We start from the raw sequence: 19,457 nt of genomic DNA, 5'->3' as shown, positions 1-19,457 counted from the left end.
TGATCCGAGTCTTGATTTCTGCCCTGACATTTAGATGATAGGATCACAATTTGATGTAAACAACTTGAAACCATGGAACCATCTCCGCATACTTAGTACCAACTGAGCATTGTTAAAACTACATCCTACCAACTATGGTCCGTGCAGACACCAGAAGTATGTTTTTTCTCATATCTGATGGGTGTTTTTTTTATTTTTTCATTTTTTAATGACTGTGCCAATCAGTTTGTTTGTGTTGATCAGTGTTTTTAAAAGCACAAATGTTTTGAGGTCCCAGGGGACCCAATCCAAAGCATCCAATACTGCATATGGACTTTTAATAAACTGAACAATTTGTTCCCTTAATTTTTGCCATTAACGTATAATTATCAAGGTGGATATGAGCACTCTGTCAATCATTTTAAAAAAGAAATATTTCTTTCTTTAAATGACATTAGTTGCATAACTAATAATACTGCTTTGAGAAGAAACAGGTTCATTCATTCATTTTCATAAACCCTAAAAATAAGAATCATCAAGAATCTTTCAACGCTTTTACAACCTACAAGGCATATACACTGCCTCCGGACCACTGCTAATACAAAAATCACCTGGTATACGTATTAATCCAAGAAGAAAAGGAGAAAAAACTAGCGCCTGAAAAATGCTATTGTAAGAAATTGTACTATAGATAAACCTATGAGGAAACTGTTAGCCTTGATCTGGGGCAGGAAAGGAAAATCCTTGAATTCCGAGAGAAATTGTTGGATTTATATTGAAAACATATGGTTTTTATATGATAATAACAGTGTAATTTTACAGTTTTTTTTAAATCATTTCCAACACTTTGTGAAAGCAGATATGTACTAAAGTCTTGAATAAAACATTCACTTCAGGTAACACCCACCTGAGCACACACAAAGCATGTGTCAGTGTGTTTTATGGTTGGGCCACGTTTAATTATTTACTCCTATCTTTCTCAGGCCATACCGGTGTTGATTACCACCTCACTGAGCTGCCTTCGCTCTTCAGCTCCACACCCAATCTAACTCTCATTTCTTTCAGAGGTTGTGGGACTTTTTCAGAGAGATTTAAGGCCTGCAGACCTTCTCTGGATTCAATTCACAGTTGCACTATTCTGGATATAAACATGTCGGGAATGAATAGTGATCAGCTGCATCGCTCCACCTTGGGGATTTACTCGGTAAGAAACAGATACTTTGTGTGAGCCGCGCACTTGCATTAAGCAAACTTGATTTCCTCTCGAGAGATTCTTCGGGGAACTGGGGCAAATTTTGTAACATGGAAACATTTCGTGGCTATACTGAGGTGGAAAACTCGTGATGTCATTTTCGAATTCAACGAGCATTCGCTTTCAATTGATAGCAGCAGAGATTTGAATCTTGTGTTGCAGAGGCTCCAGTGTTGAGAGAGAGAGAGAGCGGGTGTGCTCATAAATATAAATTGAGTTCAAGATTAACCGTATTGATTCCTCTTTAAGTGGGTTTGTTACATTTTTCTGGCTATCAATACTCAAAAGAAGCTGTGGTAATTGTGCATATCTGTGTGTGCGTGTGTGTGTGCTTTTGTAAACAGAGCTTGATTAATGAGTTCAACCCAGGCCTACAGAAACTGGTTTCACTGGGGAACAGTTACGTCCAAGCCTTCAAGAGTAAGTATCGAAAGAAAAGAACAAATGTATGGAAGCAAAAACAAAGAAAAAATCTGCTGCTAATTTTTTTTAATGTTATTTTGGGGAAAATTTGCAAAACTATCTTTATAACTGCCATAAACTGCAGTTTGGGAGCTGCCAGGTATCTATCTGAGTGCAACTCCAAAGTTCATATGCTTTGGGAATATCCTGGTGCTATTACAGCCTTAGTTATGGGTCTGTAACCAACCAACGTTGTTATGACTACATTATCAGCAGACAAACACGCTTCCACCACTATATTTGACATGGACATAATGGAACAATGACGCTTTTGTTCAATACAGAACTACTGGATTCTTTTTAGGCGTAGCTCTATATGTTTTCTATAAGTCTTGTAAGAAAGGGAAGAGCTCATTGCAGAGCCATGATTAAACTCTGTCTTTCAACTACCTACATCATATTCATCACTCATCCCACTGCTGGTGCATTAATGTGAAGATCTTTAAAATGATGAAATGTAAATGATATTCATTATATTAAGTTAAATGTGTTTGTGTAGACAGCACAATTATTGTATCAAGAATTAATCAGTAATAGCAGTGGTGCATCAACAGTCCTGCAGACGTGAGAACTAGATTAAGACGTGTCTCTTTCTCAGCAGCAAAGGGGGGCTGTAAACTTCTTGTGTGTGTTCAGGGCGGAGCCTGAAACTTATAACATGTCACTGAGCTCTTACCAAGACCAGGAAGTGACAAAATTAGAACGTGTTAATTTTACTGTCCCAGTGTCACTTTATAAAATGCAGACTGACGGTAATAAAGCACAATCAGTAATGTTTCACTCCTGAAATGAGCCAGTCTCACACTCTCAGACTGTTTTGCATACTTTTGTTCAACCACTCATTTGGTACATTACAGGCAGAGGACCTGGGTATATAAACGTTACATTTGAATACAAATAGGGTTGATAATTGTCCATATTCTTATATTTAGCAGCTGTCTTTACCTGCTTTTGAAGTGCCATATCTGTGCTAAAGAAAAGCATCAAACGACTGTGCTGTGTGTGTGTGTGTTTGTGTGTTTGTGTTTCAGCTCTTGCTGCGACAAGTGACGCTTACTTCAGCGCACTTTCAAAGATTGGGGAGAGAGCTTTCCACACGGCATCATCACGCTCCATAGGTATGTGAGAATCCACAGCTGATGAGTGGAAATGCAAAGACGTTTTTGCACCTCACCAGGATATCAGCAGTTTGTCTGTGAAGTATTCATGGCCATTTATTAAACACATTAAAACATGTTTTTCCTCATCGCAAGGACCCCAGTTTTCCCCGAGGCAGCATTTTATTGCACTCATAATTGCTGTGCATGCGTAATGTGTGCTTGTGATTAGCATACCCTTTGATGTGTGTGTTAAACATAGTGTTTGAAATAATTGAAGGCACTGCATTTCGCAGCATTTGCAACAGTCACACACAAGGACAAAAAGATTTCGCTTAGACTCACCTAATATTTGCATTGGGCTCAAATCAAGTCGGGCTGAAGAATGTGGCAGAACTTTAAACTTTAATTTCTAATTCATAGCAGCTGGATGGGTTCAAAGCTAAATTGATGTATGTTTCAGGGAGTTTTTATGTAAGTTAAGAATGTTGGCAGATGGGTGTCAGATATCAGCGGGGAACATGAATAATAGATGAAGACAGGCTGCGGGCCGTGCTCCGTTCACTTAACTGCTTTATGTCAGCGGTATGACAGTTTAAACAGTTGGAGTTGAAGACCTTGTAGGAACTGGATCATTAGTCTACTCTTACTGTACACTGTACAATGATATAGTCTCCCTGCTGAGGTGAGGAAATGACAGCCAAGCTGAATAAGTTGAACATTTCCAGAATGTACTGCAATGTTTCAGTAGGCTAGAAAATGATGATGGAACTGGGTTAGAGCTCTTATCAGTGTTTAGGTCCATCCCCTACCCTTCACTCCAATAAATCTTGACAGTAGGACCTGACCTTTGAGGTTTCTCAGGAAGCAGTTGTGAAACTTTCAGGATTGCGATTACACAGAGATTCATTAAAAAGGAAATAGAGGTGTTGTAAGAAATCAATTCAGTATAGTAACAAGGAAACTGTATAAAAATGTAAGTAACTGTCAAATCACTTACACTGGTCCTCAAGCCCAAGAGTCAAAACTGAAAGTTCACCAGCCATCCACACAAAGTGGTAAAGAACACTTTATAAAGCCACAAAGAGTAGAACACTAGGAAAACTGTAATATACACAACAGCGTTAGCAAGAAAATAACTTCCAGAGCTAGCAAACTACCTCATTTCAGATCATCATGTCATTTATCATTAGACAGAGATAACTAGAGTCAGTACAGAATGCAGTTTATAAATGATCTTTTTTTTTTTTTTTAATAAATCATCTTAAATATTTAAGTTTTACAGGTTTTTGCTACTGATAAAGACATTGGCTATGGCCACTAATACTACAACAATGTAATCATGTAATAGACAAATATTTAAATGACAGAAAAGTTCGTTTTTATTTTGTACCATAGCAATTTATATTTTTGTAATACATTTTTAAAATAAAATAAAACTAAAACATAAGCAAAATTGTAGTTTGATTATTACGGGGCATTTTGGCCAATAATGTACTTTTTCTCCACTTACTACAGCAGCATTTCTTTATCATGTAAAAAACTGAGACGTACTGTAAAACTGAAACTGCATATCAGATATTTGAGGAATTCAACACGTGGTTACACTGCTTCACGCTGACAGAAGGGGAACTTTTACCAGTCCTGTATGTGGCCCACAATGGAAAATGAGTTTGGCTTTCCTGTAATATGGGATAAAAGCTATCTAAACCTACCTGGCCTAAAAACTGATGAAGACTCTCCAGCCATCAGTTTGTGACCTACAGCTCAAGCACTCTTAGGTCACACAACATAATCTAAACAGGTTCAGCTCTTAATGACTCACAAAAATCAAACAAATAACAAAAGAGAAGGTTTGGGGATGAGGCAGTCATAGTCTAGACTTAAATCTAGATGCTTTGCCTTTACCCTAAAACACGCCACTGATACTTGAAAACCCTTCAATGTGGCTGAATTCAAATAATTCTGCAAAGAAAAGTGTGCTAAAATTCCTCTAGAGCAAATTTTTCCCTTAATAAACGAAATCCTCATATAAAAACAGCATTTTGTATTTACTCGGGTTATACTGGCCTGATATTGAAATTTGTTTGATTATCTGAGAAACAGAAAATTATGAGAAAAACAAACAAGGAGGTAAATATTTTTCATTGTACTGTAGCTATGTACTTTTGGAGCAGTCTCCTTTCCTTATTGTTGTTCTGAATCACCGTTAGTACAGCCTTGAACACGTCTTTATGGATTCGCTTTGAAATAACTCTTACGGCATTTCTTTACCTGCTAATATAATGGCAGTTCCATAATTGTCAACAGTGTAGGGTGGGCCTTGGACTGATGCTGTCAACATTTATAGTTTCAGGGTTGGCTTACTCTTTCACGAGTCTTTATTCGGTTTTACTTTAGGCTGTATTCACAAGTGGAAATTGTCCAAAATACTGTCAAAGCCATTATGTTGGTTTCTCTCCATCAGCTGTGCAACACTTTGGTCAACATCTGCTTTATTTTTAATGGACTAAGAAATACAGTTCCTTAATTTGACTAGAGTTATCGTGTTATTACATGCACCTACATGGAAAAACATAATCTGGGTTAATAAAACAATATAAATTAGGCTGGAGCAACACAAAGCTGAAATCAGCCGCTTGTGCAATAGTGAGTTGTGAGATCATTCAGTATCTGTGACACAAAAAGGACTTTAGAATCATGACGGTCTGATCTTATATTAGCAACAACAGAACATATTTTACCTGCTTATCATTACTGATAAATCTGGTTTAGAATCTGTTGATACCTGATGAGTTTGGAAGTCAAAATGCACATTATATAATTTCATGTTTTTGTTCTGTAAAGATATTATATATTTATAATCCACTCATCTTTCAGGAGATGTCCTGATTCAGGTTTCTGAGAGCCAGCGAAGACTCACCTTAGAACTAGAGGGATTAGTAAGTTACATATTAGTAGACACTCATTGCTCATCATAGTCTTTGACTACGAAAGAATGAATATGTTCCTGGTTTTTCATGTTTTTAGGGTAACTTTATTTTCTTTGTCTCTTCTCAGTTCCGCTGGTTCAGTTTGGAGGTTCTTGACTCCATGGAAAAAAATGTCAGATTAGACAGAGATTACTTATTGGTGAGTAAGAACAAAACAGAAGGGACTGTAAGAGTATGACGGGATAGGGTAAATTGAACCTCTTAAGCTTTCCCTCTTATATATGCTTACAATGGTGGTCGTGCTAAATGTGGCCAAAGCTAAAAATAATGAGGTCAGTGTATGTCAAAGTGACCCAGAAGACTTCAAACTCCTCTAACAGCTCAGATTATCTTCTCTTGGATCTGTCTGATGTCAGAGGTCTGGCTGTGAACGGCGCCCAACACACCTGCTGTTCAAACCTTCTGTTTGCAATTGGCAGCCAGTCAGAAGAACGCTGATTTTAAGCCAGGGTGGCCTAAAAAGGCAACAAACTAAACCAGCTTGTTTCACATAAAGGATGGACTGAGTGGCAGGGCTGTAACCTAGTATTTTTTAAAGGCTTATTTTGAACTGTGAATCATGCAAAGTTACTCTAGTAGAGTCCAAAAAAAATTAAATAAAATAAAAAATCAAGCTGGAAATTAATATAACTTGAAAATTGTAGCTTCTACAAATAGATTGTCAACTTAATGTAAATACCTGGGCATTTGAGATGGTTTTACACAGGTGTGATATGCATTCTCATACAGGGCAGCAGGGAAACATATGAAATGCAACTCCGCAGCCAGGCAGCAGCTCTGGAGAGACTGCAGAGGAGATCCAGCCAGGTTTGTGCGTTTCTCTCCTGTACTCTTTCAGTAGACTGGAGAGAAACTCAGCACTGCTGTTTGTGTATGTGTCCTTGTACAGTTTTCTGTATCCATGTTCTGTCAATTAGGCGTATCCTCAGGGTGGTAGTGAGTATGTGGACTTCCTCAGGGAGAGCCATAACCAGGCTCTGCAGGAGGAAGAGAGAAGATACCGCTTCCTGGCAGAAAAGCACTGTGGCCTGATAGAGTCCTTCACCAAACTCATGAATAAGGTATACAACTTACTTCAAATAGCATTTGTAAATGTAATATTTATAGCTCACTTTGGCTTACTAACTGGAGATGCTTCGCAGATGAAGTTTACTAATGAATGTCAGAGAAACATAAGATAAGATATAAGATATAATTCCCCAGAGAGAGGTCATCCTGTTTTATAACCATTTGTCGGACCTTAAAAGTTCAAGAGCAGGTTTCCTTCCTACAGCAAGCCTGGTTGCAGGTTGTGTCTTTGAACTCTGGACTCACTTTTATGATATTTGTTTCACTTTTTATGATACCGCTCTACCAAGATTTCATGTTAGTTGTTCCTGTTGAGCAGATGTTGGTTGAACCGTATGCTACAACTACTACTGTACAAAACAGACCCTTGCAACATATTAAATATGACCTCATAACAACTAATCTTACCATCATGTGAGAATAAGCAAGTAAGGTGTGGCCACTCTGCTGTATGCCTTTATGATCAGCAGTTTGAAAGCTGCTCAAAGAGATGCTAAAATGCAGTAGATGAATAACAGAGAAAGAATCTGAGGAAAGATGCTCATGAATGATCGAAATCATGAAAGTCAGATTAAATCAGCAGATGTAATGAAGCCGGAGCTCAGCAGAGACACAGTTACTATTTAACCACAGATTATCTCATGCAATTTAATAATAGATTTGACATGATAGGAGCACAGTTATAGTTACTATTGCCACAAAAATATGAAGGCTCAACTTATTTTAGTGACGTAAAAAAGAAAGAGTTTTAGTTTACCACACTGAGTTTTAGTTTACCGGAAAACTGAAAAACGTAAACAGAAAAAACATCAACTATAGGTCCTGAGCCCTGGCAAAATAAATGGGGGGAAAAGGTGTAAGGTGCCTGGGACAAAGGACCCAGAACTTCCTTCCTGATACAAACATGGTAAGAAATCTAAGCTAACAAAGAAAGAAACAAAATAAGTCTTCAATCGCTAAAGGAAAAATCAAGGGTGTGGGGATAGCAGAGAGCTGTTTTGTTTGGGAGTCAGAGAACTCCTTTTCCTGGGCTTCTTTAAATAGGGGCAGGGAAAGGATCAATTACTCCCCCTGACATACTGGAGGAAGAAGGGGACTAGTGAGAGAGGAGAGAGAGGAGCAAAGGAGAAGAAGCAAAGAGGAAAAAACACAAGGGGAGGGGAGCATAAAATCCACCAAAGCAGCTTAAACATGATGTGAACAAGGAGGTCTGTGGGTTTAGTGGCACCAGGGCGCTGGCAGGGGATCCTTCAGGTCTTATGAGGGTTTGGGCCATGTGGAACAGGCTCATTGCAGCTGATCAGATTTTGATCTGGAAAGTTTGTTGTTTGGATCACTTGATACCTTCCAGTACTCCATTTTGCTCAGGAAGGTTCCTAACTGAGTGAAGTGATGTGTAAGTGTCTGTGTGGCAGACATAATAAGAAATGTTCCAATTCTCCTGGTGCCTAAGAAATAAGCTCCACTACTTCCTTTATTACCCCCTTTAGCACAGAAAACACTCGGACCATCCTTTATGAAAGGAGAGGAGAAAACGCCATCCCATAAGTGACAGCATGTCATATCATGTAAATGTGAATTATAATTGTGTTTCCCATTTCAAGCCTTAACCTGCTGAACAATGTTGAAGTTTCAACAACAGATTGTTAAATGCACAGTTGAACTCTGAACATCACACTGCTGTAAAAAATAATCTTCTTCTCGTCCCGTTGTTGCCTTACACAACATTGATCTATATCAACTTTCTAAATCAAGATTATGAGCTATATTAATTGATCAAAGTGCGTTCAAGCGTCCGTAGAATTTAGTTTGGTTTAAACGATGCTGTCTTTGTTGTCTCGCAGTACTAACCAGCATTCTACCAAGAGCAGCTCCAGACCCAATGAGGAAGCATGAGGGAGAGTTATCTGGGCCAACTAACCAAAATATTACAGTGTATAGGCGCGTGTATAGTTTCCACTCTCAGAAACCAGTGAGGCAGGTCAGATCAGTGGGAGGAGTCTGAAGGATATGAGGGATAACTCTTCTGTTAGAAACCTCTTGGCACTGGGTTTGAAGACTTGAGGACTGAGACTGAGGTGGAGAGCTGGATTTATCCAGAGGAGAGCTGCAATATTACAAACTATTGCACTGTATAAAACTGAAATCTGTGTGGAACAGCTGACCTATAGGATGTGTAGAAGAATGCCAAATGTTATTTACCATCAGAATTTGAGCTGCCTTGTGTTAACGAAGGTAACATTCTGAGTGTTCATCTAACATAGTGACATAATCTCATTATTAGCTGCAAAAATCTTTTGACAAACATTTCAATTTTATTTATTAAAGACTGGAGAGAAATCACTCACTGTGTGCGCACTGCTGAGAAACAGCTCTGTCAAGTTAATTTCTGATCTGCTGTGTTACAATACCAGCATTACTGACAAGCAGAAATAAGCCTCTAATTACTCAGGGTGAATTATGAGTCAAGAGTTTTAGGACAGAACCAAAGCTTTGAGCCATCCATCCATACCAATAACACACTTGGTCTGATAAAATTTACCCCTCTTGTTCCACATAAAGACGTGAGAAGCAACTATGACAACCACGACAGGCATTAGGCTTTATCTGTGTTAGATTTTGTGCAATTTACAATAAATAACGCACAACAAATGTGAGTAAATCATGTTTGCAAATACGTGCGTCATAATATATGTCACAGATACATCATACATACGTCACAGGCCAGCTGCCAAAAAACTCAAAAAAAACAACAAAAATATCCACGATGTTCACAAAACTGTTAGTAAATCCAAACGCTTTTTGTGCGAGAAGGCTTTGGGCTGACATATAATCTTTGTAAATCTGGCCCTATATGTTCTCTATTTAAAGTTCCAACCTTTTTGATGAAGTGTTAGTTTTCACGTCATTCTCATTTTGAAGCTTTAGGCTAAGAACAAGTTGTGGTGAAGTAAGACGTGTGTTCTGTAGTTCATATTCTGCACACTGTTGATTCAACACAGTGACCTCACATCATTTTAGGAGACAAGGGTCGTTTGGATGCTCAGCAAACCGCTCTTCTCATGTCCTGCGTCCATACGAATTCTCCTACCCACCGCTTGTCGTTGACCACAGTAAAAATGTCATCGAGGTCAAGGACAAGTGGTTAGAAAAGGAGATAGGAGGTACTTTTGGAACATACCCAATCTCTTGGGCTCCTTTTTCTGTTCCTTGTGCCTGTGCACCTTACATGGTAGGTGTGGTGGATTTTCCTGTTGGGGTGTACTATGTCTGCAACATAGCTTGCATATAAAGCACAGATGTAGCGAATGTGGACCTTTGTCTTGAAGCTTCAAGTCAAACATTTCGGGCATCACCAATTTGTTTTTTAGAAAATGCGGACACTGCACAGCTATTCAGTAGCAACTAACCCAGGGGTCCCAAATCCCTGTCCACGAGGGCCGGTGTCCCTGCAGGTTTTAGATATCACCCTGGGTCAACACAGCTGAATCATATGATTAGTTCATTCCCAGGCCTCTGGAGAACTTCAAGACATGTTGAGAAGGTAATTTATCCATTTAAATCAGCTGTGATGGATCAAGGACACATCTAAAACCTGCAGGGACACCGGCCCTCATGGACTGGGATTGAGGACCCCTGAACTAACAAATCGCAGGGAATTCCCAAAAGCATTCCTGGCATTAATATCTATTTTACCGAAAATGGGGCCATGATTTACAAAATAAATATCAAGCTGTAGTAAATAAGATGTGAAATTAAATATCGAGTTCAGAGACTCAAAAGTTTTTGCTGAGTTCATAATCAGAAGTTGGGATTTTTGTTTTTTTGTTTTGTTTGTTGCTTATGCTCAAAAAGTTGGCCCCATCTGGCAGTTATTGCCTAATGGGATAAACTTTTTTCACAAACTTTTAATGCCACAGCCTTTTCCAGATGAAACAGATTTCGGTCTTGTAAACAGAAAGGCATGCTGGTGGCATATTTGTAAGGCAAGACTAATAAAACTACTTTGATTTAAACCTACATTTTTTTTTTCAAAAGTACGAATGGTATGTGCAACAGCACCACTCTGAAGATTGTGTTCAGTTTCCTCTTTTTGGCCAAATGAGTATTAAAATAAGCTGCTCTGACCTAAGCTTGCAACTGTGTTAATCCTCACTTACTAATGGGGAAAAATATTTATCTGCATGTGTGTGTGTGTGTGTGTGTGTGTTGATGATGATGTGTTGCAGAACGGCGTTACTCTCCAGCAGAAAGCTGCTGCCTGGACAGAAGAGGTTGATGCCACCAGACAACCGGAGGCCCACAGACCTGCAACTTTGGACAACACTGTGAGTTCAGAAGAAAGTGTGTCTATATCAGTGACTCACCCTAGCAACTGAATTATTTATGCAAGGTTTGGCGCCGCAGTGACATATGAAACTTCCACAACTCCAAAAATATGCAGCTGTGTGGGGTATAATCCTGTCTTTGGGGTGGAAAACTGAGTGAATCTCTTTAAAGTCTATTTTGGGAAATTTAAAACTGAAAACCGCTTGAAAGTTTAAAAATTGCATTGTTGAGTAGAACTGAATTCATGAGCCAAATATTAGATAAGAAATCCAATTGCGATACAGCTGTGAGTTATCTCCACTGAGAAATGCATAACATCAGACCCAAGGCACACCATTGTGGGGAAAGCACAACATTTTTGTTACCAGAGTGCCCTCTGGTGGTTAGCATTGATTGATTTGAAATCTTCAAAATGAATCACACTTGGTGCATGAGACACAATTACAGAAAACCTTCAGAGGAGGGATAAAGTTATAAACTGAAGAATGTGGCACACATTTTTAAAGCTATCTGAATCTGAAGCCTGTGTAGCATTCAAATATGTGCACATTTTACTGTCTCTGTTCTGTAAGTTCTGTAAAGTGATTTATTACCACCAAAGATAATTGCACAAATCAAAACCACATTGTTCTTTGTAATAACAGCTGCAATTACTATTGAAGTAAAGACCAAAGATGTCCCTGAGATAAACCCTGCTGGTCTGTTCCTCATTGGAAGGCGACATGCCAGTGAACCACCATATCCCACATATCCTTTCATAATAACAATCAGAGGATTAGCATTGATCCAGTGTTTGTTTTGGTCTGACGAGGGATTTATCCCAGTGTATCACAGAGAAAAGCCTGTGAGTCAGGTTTGACAAATTAAAAGGAAAAAAAAGCATCTATGTGTATACTGACTTCAGAGCCACACTGTTCCCTCCATGTTTCTAAGATAAGTTGACTGGCTGCTGGCTGTAGTGTGCAATAAATCTTTTCATCTAACAGTCAGTGAGTAAACGTGGAACTATTCCTTTAAGCTCAAATGAATCGCTGTTTCCTGGCCCGCTGGTGCAAACTAATCTGCCACAGCTGCTATCACAAGTAAACTACCTTCACAAGAAATAGTGAACACTCAACAACTATAATTTCAAAAATGCCACAATGAATAATTTCTGGGTAGTGAAGTTATAAAACAGAAATGCTATGATACTTAATTTTTTATATATATATATCCAAAAGGAAACCAAACTGTAAATGCAAACAAAAACAGAATGCAATGATTTGTTCATCTCAGAAATTCATATTTTATTCAAAATAGAACAGAATACACAACAGAACCTAGGAGAACTTTAAAAAAAATGTATAAAATGAACATGAAAGATTCATTAAGACAGGTCAGTTATCATTTTAATTTTCGCTTTACTTCACATAGTAAAGTCTACATAAAACATCCAATTTTCAGCTCATTGCACGTGAAATGAACGGCTACCAGGCCTAAAATTTGTCATCTACATCCCCTCAAGCAATCAGATGCAAAAAATGCATCATACCTCAAATCCTGTCAGTCTACGTGGGCGGTGTTTCCTCTTAGGAAAATTAGTCATCTACCGATCAGAGACACAAATGGCAGAGTATTCATTTTTTATTGTGGAAGGTCAGCTTCGACTGAAACTACCCCAATTATTGCTGTCAGTATAGTTTAGAGGATTCTCAAAAACCTTTGAGAGATTAGTGATTGGATATCAGATCCATAATTTCCTTCGGGATTAATAAAGTATTCTGATTCTGAGATTAATAGAAATGTTGTTTGTACCTGAAATTCCAGCAGGTTTAAGCTTATTTAGTCCACTCTTAGTTTACTGTTTCCTACAAAAACTACAGCAGTACCTCATGTTTACATGATTGGAAAATGACAACAGATTTGAATATAGTCTCAGTCTGTTCTTGTTATATGTTCATACAGGTGGGAATGAGGGAGGAGGAGATCAGAAGGAGCAGAGACGAGATGCCCCTCGGCAAAATACCATCAAGAGGTGAGCAGCGGACTAATAAAGAACTACAATACTTTAAAATAGACTTAACATCAGCTTTTTAGGTGTTCAAGTGATGCATTTATGATCCATAGTGCTTTTCTACTTTCTAGCTTTTATCTACGCCTAAGCACTTTTAACCTAAGATTCACTCACACTCCAAACAATGCATCAGGGGAAGCTCTGGGTTCAGTATCTTACTCACTTTGACACACATGGTTGGAGAACCCACCGAAATTCTGATTATTAGACAACACGCTCTATTTCCTGAGCCACAGCCACCGTGAAAAACCCATTTCAGTGATCTGATGTTTAGTTCCACTTAAAAATAAATGTGTTCCCGTCACGTTAATGCTTGTCTGTTAAATATTCACATCCCATCATGGCTATTCATCAGTGCTTATTATGCTCACAGCTACCAGATGTTTTTATCATTTTTTTTCTCTAACTGTTTATTGCCCTCTTAATTACGTTGCACATCGTGCACATTCATGGCTCCTCATTTGTACTTTCAGCTGAAAAAAGGCTAATTATTTGGTTGCTTAGAGTAAAAATAGATGGAGTAATGATTTATCAAAATAGAACATAAACAACAGTAGTGAAATAATGGAGGTTGTAACCAGTGTTCACTGGAGGGGAAAATAACATCAGCTCATTCAGTGTAATTCAATGAATTACCCTGCTGCTAAAACAAAAGCATTACGCCTGGAGTAAGACACTTAGTAGTCTCCTAACCCTCTGAGTTACACACACACAAAAAAAATCTAGTCATTAATATTCTTTAATTAATAATTTCACCAGAGATTCTTCTTTGCCAAGAAAGTTTATCAGCTTAACAAACTGTTCTCTTCGTACCTTTGTGTTTCATTTGTCATTCCTCCAGCCCCGTCTCCACAGGGAAGCGTTTTTCGCTTCGGAGCAGACTCAGCAGGAGGTGGTGGAGGTGGTGGTGGAGGACGAGTCATGAAGGCCCGGGTGGCCCACCAGCCTGCTGGCTCCAACCCCACCTTGCTGTCCTTCAATAGGGGACAGATCATTAATGTGCTGGTCCAACAGCCCAGGAACGGCTGGCTGTTTGGACGTGCCGACAACAGCCCACGGTAAAAAAAAAAAATCGTAGTTTGTGACTGCGTGGAGACTGCATGTGTGGATGTGCAAAGTGTCTGTTCCTGTCATTTGCTTGCAGATGACATAGGCCAGTTTAATAAGAAAAAAGTAATAATTTTAGCATAGTACAAAATGAATGGGGTTATTTGTAGACATAGAGATAGTGCCTCATAAGCCCTTCTAGCCCATTTAGAAATAAGCAAAAGCAAACTCCAAACACACATTAAATCTTAATTTGTTTGCATAGCTCTGCTACATATAACTACTTACTCATCAAGATTGTCTGTAAACTACCTAGAAATCTTTTATCAGAACACACAGTGTATATATTTTGCTGTTCTACTGCTTTTTGTTATGTAAGTTCAACAAATTTGGACAGTTCTACATTTTGCGTGTTGAGAAAATGTGTAGTCCTTAGAATTCGTGCAAGCAGTAGTTGTTAAAGTTAAGAAGGGTCAGTTTCACTATGCCAACATATGAATGAATAGAAAATACAGGAATAAAATATTCGACTAGAAGGAAGAAAGAAAAATGAGAAAAGTGCACTGAATGAAGCAAAGATAACAAAATTAAATATTTAGTCTGTACTTAACACAGATGCTACCCAAAGTTCCAACCTGACTGACTGGCATTAACCACACAGTACTAAAAGTCGTTACATGTTCCTATATGTGTATTTCTTTCACTTAACACGTAACAACTGTAGCTTTTACTTTCTGTCACCTTTTGTTTTCAGTCAAGGATGGTTTCCAGCCTTATTTGTGGAAGCAGTGGACGATCCACCAGTGTCACCCGCCCCCAGGTAATAAACATCTCATTAAATTGACCGATCATCAGTGATCAACAGTTCTAGAGTTTTCTCTCCATTATGTTATATATAATCTGACACCACCAGCAGTCCTATAAAACAGCATGTAAAAAATTACTCTAACTGGCAGAGAGCATGTGCATTATGGTAATAATGCCCAAGATCGAGTTGACTGATTTTGAAGTATTAATACTGCAGCTACTAGCATCTGCATTCTTTCAGCATGCTAGCTATACTAACAAGCTAACTCCTGCTGTCCAGACTCTGATACCCAGCCAACTTGCTTAAACTTCGAAGTAAACAACATAATTTGGGGCTAGTGGAAGTTACATTATTCAAGTGTCTCTCACTCCTACATTCAAGGTTAGACTAGAACTAATTAGCTATTTAGCATTATACAAAATCATAATTATTTGCTCCATTCACCACTGTCTCCTTTTTTTGTCTTCTCTTCCTTGTTTTTCTGTCTCATTTCATTCCCAGAAGTATAATTCCTCTTCATATTCAGTGGGTGTGGGTGGTTTTAGTTGTTGTTAATAAGTTTGTTTAAACACATTCCTACTTGCTACTTGTAGCTGGAACGAATGAAGTTCTAGAAAGGTCTTAGGTCTGTTTCCCAGTGTCATTGCAAACTTTGGCCCTGCTGTAGTTTAAAGTATATCAGCCCTGGTGGCAAGCGGTGCCTCTTATTGTCAAATGTCACGTCATGTTGCTATAATCGGTGATTGTTACAGAAGTGTATTGGTATATCATGACAAAAACAACGTATTGCTCAGAATGGAAGATGCTTCGCCTTTATTGCTTTTCAGTCAGTATATCTTTCTTTTCTGTAATAGCAGCAGGTAATAATGGATGGAAACTAAACCTCATGCACAATGTTTGCCTTCAAACGTGATGCAGAAAACATGATGTAGTTGCCCCAAGGCTGTCCCTATTGTTTTTGGGGCCAACATATTTAAAAGAGGGTCAGTATGAAATTTCATGGTCTGAAAAAATAGGTGAACTACTTAAAATATTTGGGTGACCTATTGCTGTGGGGGAATTCAGCAGGAGCTGCTAAAGTAAAACTTTTTCAGTTTCAGTTAGACACACAGTCTGCCACAGCTAAATGTGAACGTTATCAACTGCACCAAAGCTAGGCCCGTGCATCTCATGTGAAAACTCAATCCATCCATCCCTCGGCTAATAAGTAAGACCTGCTTTCGTGAATAGGAGAGAGAAAGGGATCAGGTGTTGGTTATAAAAACAGAGATGCTGTATTTCTGTGGTAGCCTCAAGAGCTTAAAAAAAGGCAACTGGACTTTTTAGTAGTTATGTTTTATACTGCAGACTTTGGGTCAAGTTCCTTGGTTTAAATGTGCTACAAGCTATATATGAAGCATACGCAGCAGTCAACACAAAAATTATCAGACATTTTTCAAAGTCTGATAATTTATTTAACACATTTCAGTGAGCTACATCCTGAACTTACAGGACAGAAACAAAGTATCGTTGAGATACCAATACCAAGTTTTATATCAACAGGACCTAAAAAGTCCAGGTGCTTTTAAAAAAAATTGTATTTCTAAACTAATTTAAATTTTTGTATAATTTCAGTAGAGCAACTCTCAGGAGCAACAGCAGCATGAACAGCCTGCCCGACCAACCAAGTGTCAGAAGTCAGAGTGGGGCCGCGCCCCCTCCTCCACCACCACCGCCGCCACCGCAGTCACCATCTTTGAATAAACCACATTCGCAGTCTATGAATAAGGCGCCACCTATGAATTCAAACATGTCTAATTCAGAAAATAAGGTATGACAGTCAGTTATTAATAACCAGCGAGGAGAATATCAGTCAATCCTCTGTCCTATCATCTATCATCTGCAGTCTTTGTAAAAGAGATTTACGCTACAACTAGTTATCTAATGGTTATTTTTTTCATCACTTAGTCCTTGTAGATTGATATCTGATCCACTGTGAATTGTACAGATCTAGTCGGGTGGTGTCATATTATACGCATGTGTAATTGCTGATAATTTATTAATGATTTCTTATTTGCCCGCTTGCAAAAATCAATCTTTCCCACAGTTGTGGACATCATTTTCCCATAAATATGTGGTTCATTTGGTCTTAACCCAAGTTTTAACCACAAAGTTCTAACCACCAGCCCACAGATTATTAACGATAAAGATCATTCAAAAACCACACTGGGAAAAAGTGTGGGACTCAGCGAACATGTAAAACTGCATGTGAGTGCAAAGATAATGGAGAAAATTAAGATAGGCAAGCGAGATGGAACTTCTCATGGGGTGCGATATTTGCAGACCTTTGCTACAAATGTGGCATTTGCCCGTCTGTCCAGCAGGGGCACTGTGGCCAGGTGCTGTTCTCAATGACACCACATCCTTCTTTCTGGTGGATGCAGGGAGGAAGCTCGAGCTGCTGATGTGAGCCTGGAGTTTGTGTGCATGTGTGTGTGTGTGCTCCCCGTTTGCTCCTCTTTAGCACCCTGCCGTGATAGGAAAATAATTCCAGAAATGACCTTTTCACTTTGGTGCTACTGAGATCAGAAAGTGCTCTGAATAGCATTTGCGTTTTGGGAACATGCAGAAACAATTTGAGTGCCAGGAGCTTAAAGCCTATTTTCAGATTGTTTTTGCTTGCTCTCAGTTGTTGTTGTTTTTACAGTCCATCACTACTGTAAAAATGTAGTTTTGCACTTTGTGTCAACTGTGGACCCACTGCGATGTGCATGTAGGGCAGGTTCATTAATCAGCCCCTCTGTGGGAGGACCAAGTGAAAAAGAAAGGGCGAGAGGGTCAAGAGCTCGATCTCACTGAGCTCCCAATAGTGCATGTGTCTTTGTTTTGTGGTTTTGTAATGGTTCTCACTATCTCATACTGTACCTTTCTTCATCATGTTTTCTTTTTCCTTTTTTTTTCGACAGAGATCGCAAGTGAATGACTCCCGACCGCAGCTCTTCCCAAAGTAAGAATAATATAATTTCAAAGTTGCTTTCAAATTGGAGGCAGGCTGTGAAAATGGAGTGCTTTTGCTTTCTCTTCTAAAAAAGCTAATGATATTTTTTTGAAGTGTATCACGAACCCGTACAATCGGAGAGCAACAGCTGAGGGCACAGCACTGCTTCCATTAGAGTTTGAAGTGCATTCAAGTGCTGAAACCATTTTTAGTTAGCAGCATTTGGAAAACCATGACTATCCTTCTCATTTCAGGTTTTTGAGCTGATGTTTGTACAGTTTTCGAAATGTAATGCTCATTTCTCCGGTTATTACCTTCATACAACACAACTTTTATTTTCCTCTGCCCTTATCTCCTTGTATATTGCAGGGGTACCAATCCGTTCGCCACGGTTAAGCTGAAGCCCACGTCCACCAATGACCGATCGGCTCCACGTTTATATCGAAGATGACATCGTGACCCTGAAATAAATGCTTTTATTAGGCTTAGCAGTTCGTTCTTGACCTTGGCAGTATATACTGTTAAATTCTGAGGTAAAATCGAGTCTTTTTTCCCCCCTTTGTCACACAAAATGGGACAAAGAAGAAACAAGTCTGAATAAGGACTTGAGGTGTGTATTTATGTCAGATCTTTTTAAACTTGCATTAAATGATTTGTAAAATAGTAAGAATGAATCACTGTAACACAAACCAGTGGGTGCGTTGATCACAACGGGTCTTAAATCATCATTCCTCTCCTGTGATGTTTACGTCTTTCTGCCAAGAGATGACATGCGAACGCTTTTAACTTTGTCCTTTTTGGAAATAACTAATCGCTGTCTGTGACATGTATATAATGTACAGCTGATGTTAGGAATCAGAGCCAAGACTGTGTTAATGTAAAGTGTATCTTTCATTATGTAGGATAACTCAGGGAGGGTGCTCGATGCCATGCAGCTGCTTTAATTATCTTTTTTTTATGTTTTTATATTGCACCTTCACCATTTTCCTCCACATGTTCAACATGTGATATTAAGTCCATTGCTAAATATTAATTGTACTTTAAATGTACTTTAGAAAATGATGATATAACCGCAGGCACCTAATGTAATATTTTATAAAAATAGGATGATGTGCCTGAGATGAAATGTACTGAATAATGTAATGTATTAAAGGATAATGTAATACCACCTTAATAGCATCGCATTGTTACTTTACCTAGTGTGTTTCAGTCCCGACTTCATATCTGGCCTCTGCTCCTAGCATCAGTACCTCAGTGCAATTCACCACTTCTTTCTACTTCCTCCATCTGTCATTCTGAATAATCAGAGCGTTTTGCACATTTTAGGGCAAATGAGCATCTACTGCAGCCTGGTCACAGATGAACCCTTAATGGTTTTAAAAGTATTAACTC

At 38.7% G+C, this 19,457-nt stretch overlaps 1 protein-coding gene across 1 annotated transcript; it reads left to right on the top strand.

Annotated features, from left to right (window-relative positions):
- Positions 1-906: 906 nt before the first annotated feature.
- Positions 907-18,973, top strand: baiap2l2a (BAR/IMD domain containing adaptor protein 2 like 2a). The gene is made up of 14 exons (XM_087840254.1): positions 907-1,183; positions 1,576-1,651; positions 2,725-2,811; positions 5,671-5,732; positions 5,851-5,922; positions 6,513-6,590; positions 6,701-6,844; positions 11,081-11,179; positions 13,125-13,194; positions 14,075-14,291; positions 15,035-15,100; positions 16,703-16,898; positions 18,034-18,074; positions 18,435-18,973. The coding sequence occupies exons 1-14, from the start codon at positions 1,130-1,132 to the stop codon at positions 18,514-18,516; spliced, it is 1,344 nt and encodes a 447-aa protein (XP_087696380.1). The 5' UTR covers positions 907-1,129; the 3' UTR covers positions 18,517-18,973.
- Positions 18,974-19,457: the final 484 nt, after the last annotated feature.

The sequence above is a fragment of the Neolamprologus brichardi genome, chromosome 4 (genome assembly GCF_056152115.1).
Source record: "Neolamprologus brichardi isolate AB-2024 chromosome 4, ASM5615211v1, whole genome shotgun sequence".
Lineage (NCBI taxonomy): Eukaryota > Metazoa > Chordata > Actinopteri > Cichliformes > Cichlidae > Neolamprologus > Neolamprologus brichardi.
This window is presented reverse-complemented; position numbering and strand designations above follow the sequence as displayed.